This window comes from Castanea sativa, chromosome 11, assembly GCF_040712315.1.
Source record: "Castanea sativa cultivar Marrone di Chiusa Pesio chromosome 11, ASM4071231v1".
In the NCBI taxonomy this organism is placed as follows: domain Eukaryota; kingdom Viridiplantae; phylum Streptophyta; class Magnoliopsida; order Fagales; family Fagaceae; genus Castanea; species Castanea sativa.
The window spans coordinates 949,598-958,197 of record NC_134023.1 but is presented as its reverse complement, the minus strand read 5'-3'; the positions used below and the strand labels follow the sequence as shown (position 1 = coordinate 958,197).

The 8,600-nt window shown below is 38.4% G+C and overlaps 1 protein-coding gene across 1 annotated transcript; it reads left to right on the top strand.

Annotated features, from left to right (window-relative positions):
• The first annotated feature begins 597 nt into the window (after nucleotides 1-597).
• Nucleotides 598-927, top strand: LOC142615468 (uncharacterized). The gene has a single exon (XM_075788207.1). The coding sequence runs from the start codon at nucleotides 598-600 to the stop codon at nucleotides 925-927; it is 330 nt and encodes a 109-aa protein (XP_075644322.1).
• The last annotated feature ends 7,673 nt before the right edge of the window (nucleotides 928-8,600 follow it).

Genomic DNA, 8,600 nt, shown 5'->3' with positions numbered 1-8,600 from the left:
CATGAAGGAGTTTGTGGAAACCATTCTGGATCAAGGTCCTTAGTGCACAAGCTACTCCGAGTAGGATACTACTGGCTAACAGTGCAGAAGGATGCCCATACGTATGTTAGAGTTTGCGACAAGTGCCAACGATTTGGCAATTTCATAAGGCAGCCAAAGGAAGAACTTACCCCTATGACGGCTTCATGGCCGTTTGCATAATGGGGGTTAGACATCATGGATCCGTTCCTAACAACGGTGAGGCAGCTGAAGTTCTTGGTGGTTGGCATTGACTACGTCACCAAATGGGTAGAAGCAGAGGCTCTGGCCACTATCACGGAGAAGAACATCTGTAGTTTTGTATGGAGAAGTATTATTTGCAAGTATGGAATTCCAAGGGTGCTCGTTTCGGACAACGGGAAGCAATTCGACAACGACGTATTCAGAGACTTTTGTTCCCAGCTCGGGATCAAGAATCACTACTCATCACCCGCCCACCCGCAGGCCAATGGACAGGTTGAAGTCACGAACCGGTCCTTGTTTAAAATTCTCAAGACTCGGCTTAAGGGGGCAAAGGGCATATGGCTGGACGAATTACCAAGTGTTTTATGGGCATACATGACAACGACGAGAACACCGACAGGGGAAACACCATTTCAGTTGCCTTATGGTAGTGAGGCTCTCATACCGGCAGAGGTAGGGTTAACAAGCTACTGCGTGGAGAACTACGATAGGAGCAAGAATGACGAAGCTTTGCGTTTACAGCTCGACCTCGTGGACAAAGTTAGGGCCGCTGTTGCACAGAGATTAGTGCGTTACCAAGACCTAATGGCAAAGCATTACAACTCCAAGGTTAGACACAGGGATTTCCAGGTGGGAGATTTAGTTCTAAGAAAAGTACTCGGTGCAACAAAGGATGTCTTCCAAGGAAAACTGGGTCCTAACTAGGAAGGACCATACATGATTATCTCATGGCATAGGAAGGGAACGTACTACTTAGAGACACTAGACAGAAAAAACCTGAGTCATCCATGGAACACGGAGCATCTGAAAAAATACTACCAGTAGACAATGGGCAAAAGACAACAACAACATTTACCTCCTCATTTCCAGTTTATTTAGTCATGATTTTTTACTTTCTAAAGACAAAGTTTTTCTTTTATTATTTTCTATGAACAATAGTCTACCAATCCGTTATAATAAGAGGAGTTTTTATTCAAAAATGCATGTTTTGCTCAGAATCTACCAAGTCCACACAGTGGACGGATCACACAAAAAGAATGAACATATGTTAACTCCACACAGTGGACGGATCATCAAAAAGGATGAAAATATGTCCACACAGTGGACAGATCATCCAAAAAGGATGAAAATATGTTAAGTCCACCCGATGGACGGATCATCAAAAAGGATGAAAATATGTCCACACAGTGGATGGATCATCCAAAGAGGATGAAAATATGGTCCACATAGTGGACGGGTCATCCAAAAGGATGCAAACATATTGAGTCCCCACAACGAACGGTTCATTCAACAAGGATGGAAATATGTTGTCCACATAGTGGATGGATAATCCAAAAAGATAAAAATATGTTAAGTGCACATATTGGACGGATCATCCTACAAGGATGACAAGTAATCCACATAGTGGACGGATAATCCAAAAAGATAAAAATATGTTAAGTGCACATATTGGACGGATCATCCTACAAGGATGACAAGTAATCCACATAGTGGACGGATCATCCAATAAGGATAAAATATACAGTGGACGGATCCCTACGACATGATTAGATTATCTATTGTACGAGTAATAAATTAAAAATGCACGACGGATAAAAGCAAGCGAATAAGCTATTTAAATTTTACAAGAGATATGTCCACACATAAATTGTGATGGTTCAATAAAACCAATTACAACGGTTAAAATTTTGTCCTTAACATTCAACAAAAAAAAGAAAAAGAGAAGCTACTACTGATGATGCTTGGGGGGAGTGCTTTCAAGTTTCTGGTTGTCATCTGGTTAATCAAGAGTCTGGCCTTTGTCCACAAGAGGAGCAGTGACAGCAAACACATCTTCTGTGCTCTCTGAATGGACGGAGTGAGCAAGTGTCTGCCCTTGGGCGTCTATAGAGACATGGGACACGTCCAAATCAGGATATGAGGCCTTGACCTGATGGAAGGCATCATCGAATTCGTCAGCGAAGGAGCTCCCAAGCTTTGTCAAAAGAAGGTCGAAGTCACGATACTCCTGGATCGCCTCTTCTTTGGCATCGTGAAGCTAATTCCTGGCGTCCATCACCTCCTTTTCTTTATCCTTTAGAATTTGCATCAGCTGCTCCGTCTGCTTCTCTAGCTCTCCTCTAACCTGTTCTGAGCAAGTGAGTTTTCTCTCCATGTTGATCTTCCAGGTCTTTAGATCATGAAGCTTGTCCTTCATCATCTTATTCTTCTTCCTAAGACGGTCCAGAGTTGTCTCATGATTCAGACAACGACCCATCAACCCCTTCATCATTAGCATGACCTGAAAACAAAGTACAAATAAATATCATGTAAACGACGGATAAGAAAGGACGGTTTCAAGTTTGAGGACGGGTTTAAAATACCTAAGCAATAGTGAAGAGGCCCATCTCTCCTATCGCCTCCGTAGCGTGGTTGCCAAGATCCTCGTAATCATCAGTGGTAATGATAGACGAGAGTTTTTCTAGGGCATATTCAGAATCTTCTCGCAGGAGGACGAGTGTTTTCTCACCAGTAGGAGCTGGACCCTTCATTAAACCTTTACCCTTTCCATGCCCCATGGGAGTGACCGTTCTCTTGGTCTCGGCCTCCAGCGCCACGACGGGCTTAGGGGTGGTCTTCTGCTTCTTTGGTTGACGATCCATCTTCTCCGATTGCTTCCATTTGGACGGAGCTGATGAACTCGTCCCTTTAGCTTCTTGACCGACCTCTTGTTTCTTCTTTGCTGCTTGCTGCTTGCTACTTGATGAAGACTTTTCTTTTGGCAGCGTCTATTTCTGTAAAGAAAAGACGGATGTGCAGCATTAAAAAAGAATGAGCAAAAAAAAAAAAAAAGGTGTTTAATGACGGGCTTACGTTTGCGAACTCTACTATCGTAATGACGGGTGGTAGAAGACGGTTCGGGGCCTTCACAATACCAATGGAGTGTGTCGAGGGTGACTAATTGTGCCCACGTCCTCTCTTCGAGCTTCATCTTATTAAAAATCCTCTCTAAGAAGCTCCACTGTTCCAAAGTAACTTGCAGACGGTCTCGAGCTGCAAAAGAAGACGGTTAGAGTAACTTACTAAAAATAAAGGGTTTGAACACACGGGAACTAAAAGCAATTGCATACCTAACAGAGGCATTATGCCCCATGTTGTGTCGACGGGATATATATGTTATCCCCGGGACGACACATCCACTTGTCCCCTTCCATGAAAAAATACCTACTCTTCCAGTCCCTATTTGAGTCGGGTGCATCATGGACGAGCCTCAACAACGGGCTCCTAGCCACAAAACTATACATACCCTTGGACTTTATGATCTCAATGGGATGGTAACAGTGAAAAAATTCTTCCACCGTCAGTCTTCATGCACCGTCTGACATTGCCCCGTACAAGACCTCCACGCCTATGAAAACCCTCCAGGCATTTGGGGAGATTTGTGTGACGAATAGACCAAGGTACTGAAGTAGTCGACGGTGGAGAGAGCTTAGAGGAAATTTGAGCCCTGCCTTTAGCGCTTGCTCATAGATCCCAACACCGTCAACCCCCTTGTAGTAACATTTCTCGAATTTGTGGGGGAGACGGAGACGGAGACGGACGTTGTCAGGAATTTGGTACTTGGCCCTAATTGTTTTGAAATGGGATTTTGTGACTGTGGACCTAAAATCATTGACAGTCCATAGGGGAAGCATGACGAACTCCCTAAGACCGTCAGGACCGATCATAGATTGAACAGGGGGATCGATGCCGTCTAAGCCATCGCTTGAAGACTCCTCTGAACTGTTCGACTCCAAACCTTCATCATCTAGGGAATGAGAGGTAGCGGACGGATTCCTTTCTTCACTTGAAGTGTCACGGTCTCTTTGACTTGGCGGGAATCCCTCATCGTAGCTCGCCCCGTCGCAGACAAACGATTGATTACTCGATGCACTAGACATTACCTACATATGACGGTAAAACCTAAAATACTGACGGGTCTACAGAAAGTGCATCAAAAAAAAAAAAAACAAAAGAAAGTTCAAAATACATACCGGATCGAGGTCAAGCAATAAGAGATGACAGATATATTAGTAGGGCGGTACAAATTCGCAATGAAAACGACGGTGGCCCTCTGATTGCAAATTTTTTTTATAAAGAAGGTAAGAATGAAGGAAGAGAAGGCAAGCTTTTATAGAGTGAATGGCACAGAATACAAAGGGACACTTCGTTTATGGTGAACAACTAATCAATAGAGGCCGCGTGTCCCTAGTAATAAATAAGCCTAGCCTGTCTATCTCAATAGGTTGCCATGAAAAGGGACAACTGCCACTCCATGAGTTTGTCTAGTTAATAGCGACGGACTCAAGGAGTGAGGGGGCAACTGAAGAGGATAAATTAGGAGACGGGTCTCTCTTCGTAAAGTACGACGGGACGATGTTGACATGATTAGGGTCGATGAGTTAATACTACAAGGACACGTAGTGGAAGGTTGTAACTCTTTGTCTCCGTCGGTATTGAGTAGGCTTCATGGGTTCCTAATCAATATCAACTTGCACCTGGTGATAAGTTTGATATTGGCTTTGCTTGATCTCCACACAAGCGTAAGTAAAGGGAATTCTTGCGTTACACGTTTGACCATGATTAAAAGACTCCTACATGGAAAAGAGCTCTATAGGGAATGCAGAATCGAAAGAAGTATTCTCCTAAAAAGAAAGGGTTTCCTGGCCAAGGCGTGAATAATAACCCTACACCAATATAAATACCCCAAAACCCTCGTAAGTCAAGGTACGTATAATTAATTCGACTCTGGCATTCTAGGGTTGGAAAAAGACTCTAATTTGACCTTCAGAGGGTTTTTGGCCAGCATCACACCGGTAGTCTCTGTTAGGTCTTCTCTTTTCTTTTTGCAGGTATTGTTTCGGTTTGGGAGTACTTGCAGCTTGCTGGTGATTTTTTCGGCATCATCACATGTTTTATTCATGACAGTTTTATTTTACTTTTTATTTTAAGAAGCAGTTGTACTAGTACTTGACTGCTAATGTAAGAGAGAAATATGGAAGTGAGAAAAAAAAAAAAAAACAGTTTATTGATAAAAAAATGGCACGTTTGTAGAAAAAAAAAAAGAAATTTTATTTTTTCTTTTTTATTTCAAAAAGAAGAAGTTGTATTAGTATTTGACAACTAACGTGAAAGAAAAATGTGGAGGTAGGAGATAAGCTGTTTTTTTTTTTTTTTTTTTTAAATTTAGCTAAAAATTAAATTTTTTTAAATTACTAATTTTACATGTCTAAACCTATGATTTAAGTCTTAGAAACAGATAAATTTGAGAATATTTTGGGCATCAAAATTGAGGATCCCAAACAGAGGAAGCCCCTTAAATAGTAATATAGATAAATAAATTGTGAACCATGTTGTGAAAAATTTAATCATAACTTATTATTTTAATAAGTTATACATAAGTTGTTATAAATAAGTTGTGAACCATGTTGTGAAAAATGTCTATTATCACTATATTGGTTTGAATATAGTAATTCTCTTTTTCTTTTCTTTTTTGCTTTATTATTGTCTTTTTTTTTTTTTTTACAAAAATATAATAAAAACAAGAGAATTCAATAACTAATCTGTAACAAGATAATCTTAAAATAAACAACTTTTTCACTATTCAGATGGCAAAGAAACTCAATCAAGAGAGAGCAAGCCAAGTCTAACCTTAATTAACAACAATCTAATGGACAATCCACTAACTCTACAGCTTTTTTTTTTTTTTTTTGAGAAGAACATTAGTGCAAGTAAATTTCAGATGTAGTAAACCCAATATTTAAATAAATTGATCCAATTTCTTCATATATGTGTTAAAGGGTAACTAAAATTCCAAATTAAACCACCAAATAACCGAGTGAGTACCATGGCATGCAAGTTGGCAACATACATAATTTAGACTTTTATTTTTTATTATTTTATTCTTTCTTTTTAAGGGGAATCGGAGAAACCATTGGAAATTTATTGGGTTTGTCGGCCACCATAAAAGGCATAAACTCCAAACAACATAGACAAAATTAATTTACAGATGTATGATGTATTGTGGGTCATGAGGCCGAGAGACTTTATCAAGTATTACCCTTCCTAACTTCTAGTCAAACTTCATAGGCCCATTTTTTCTAAGCAGACTAGAATAATGGGCCAGGAATGAGTCGCAGTTGGGCTACCTTGGAAGCCCATTAGATTTACAGTCCTAGTCCAACTTATTTAATTTTTAAAAATAAACCAATAGAAATATACTTATCAACACAATTATATATTTTCAATCTCGACAATATATATATATATATATATATATATATATATATATATATATATATATATATATATATATATATATATTGATGGTGATGGTGATCCACGACAAGTAATGTTTGTCTATAGTAATCATCCAAAACCAATGACGTCCAAGATAGTATTCAGAAAAGAGAAATGAGAAGTATGCACCACAAACATAAAATAAGGACGTTCAAGCATGATACTAGTCATCCAAAGAGTTTTGGGTCGTCCATTTCATAACAAGGTATAGACGATTAGAAAACACTTGGTAAGATTCTAGATGTTTTTGACCATCCCAAATGGCTACATTACGATCCCTCTTCTTGGAATATGAAGTGAATTCTCCAAAATTTGCTCCACTCTCCCCACTAAGTCCACACATCTCCCACGATGTTAGTGGCACCAAACAAATAGACCTACTCCAAACTCTCTATAAAATGGACCAAATTGCATCTAACTAAGGTATGTTCTACTATTTATCCACTCATCACATATGAGTCCTAAAAAGAAAATTGACTTAACTGTCAAAGGGTCCCTGGCCGGTTCACCCCAGTCACTTTCGATAGTCTATTTCTTTCTTTTCAAGTCATCCAACCATTGAAGTCCGAAGCATTCAGCTTACTGATTTTCAAACATCATATATATATAAACATTTCAAATGTTTTATTTTTTTTCATATATTTATTCTTCTCTATCTTCATTGACTTACATAGAACACAATTGACTCCATTTTCCAACAAATTTATTGCTTGACCATAAGAGTAGAACTCACATGGAAGTTTTTTTTTTCTTCCCTTAAACTTGAAGCAATAATTCCTAATTTTGTTCTCACAATTGTTGAGGATGCATGTGTATTTGTGATTGGTGTACCATAAAAATATTGATAATTGTGAGTTTATGTGAAACCGACTTTGCACTAAACACAACTTATCAACTTAAGAAGCTTCCATCTCCACAAGGATTGAACAAAGTTATAGATATATCATTACTTAAACTGAAGCTATTATCACTTAAACTGAAGAGGGAAAAGGAAAAGTACATGAAATTCAAGGTCTTGAAATTGTTTGCTGGATCAATTAGGTTCTATTCTTTAGTTATAAATCTGTAATACTGCATTAATCCAGCATAATGTCAACTTAAAACCAATATCAAATAGCTAGAATATATTAGGATATTATGTATTGGAAATTGGAATCATATGCACACCGTCATGCATTACCCAACATTTCTACATGTCAAAACCACATGCTGGCCATGCACAACACTGTCATATGCCAATATCTTCCTACAAACGGTGCTACTATCCCTTGGGCATTCGTGTATTATGCATGGTTTTAAAAACCGAACCGAGAATCAAACCGTTTTTTTCAAAATTTTCGGTTTTTGACCGGTTGTTGACCGGTTTTGAGGTATTTAACCGGACTGGACTGCACCGGTTTTTCCGGTTGAACCGGTCGGACCGGCCGGTCCGGTCCGGTTTTTTAAAATAGTGGTATTATGGTTCTAATACTACCATACTAAACCTATTTATTAGTAGGATATATTTTTTGTCTTTCTATATATATACACCTTATTAAATATTAGACTTATTAGTAGGATATATTTTTTGTTCTATTACATGATCTGTTCTTAGACTCTTAGGCCACTATAATTTGTTTGAACTTTTGTAATAAATTCAAATAATAGTAATAGGAATAATAATGACATTTTCATTAAACATCAAATACAACTTACCCACTTAATGGATTAGTTCATAAAATTTCTAGTTGCGTGTGAGTGCCTCATAATCATACCTTCCCACGTTTACCGAACTCTCGAGCTCACATTTTGTGTAATACAGGCTAATTTACCTTATTCTTGAAGTTAATTAATTAAATTAATTTAAAGGATTTTTATTTCTTATTTTATGTTCAATAATTTCAATTTTCATTTTTTTTAAAAGGCGATCATTTTATAATAAAACCAGTTATTTTTTGAAATAGCCCTCGGAAGCTAAACATGATGGTCATCCAGAAGACCACAATCTCTCTCTCTCTCTCTCTCTCTCTCTCTCTCTCTCTCTCTCTCTCTCTCTCTCTCTCTCTCTCTCTCTCCTTATT

Coding starts and splice junctions, on each gene's coding strand:
- LOC142615468 (XM_075788207.1), top strand. CDS start 598: ATGACAACGACGAGAACACCGACAGGGGAAACACCATTTCAGTTGCCT.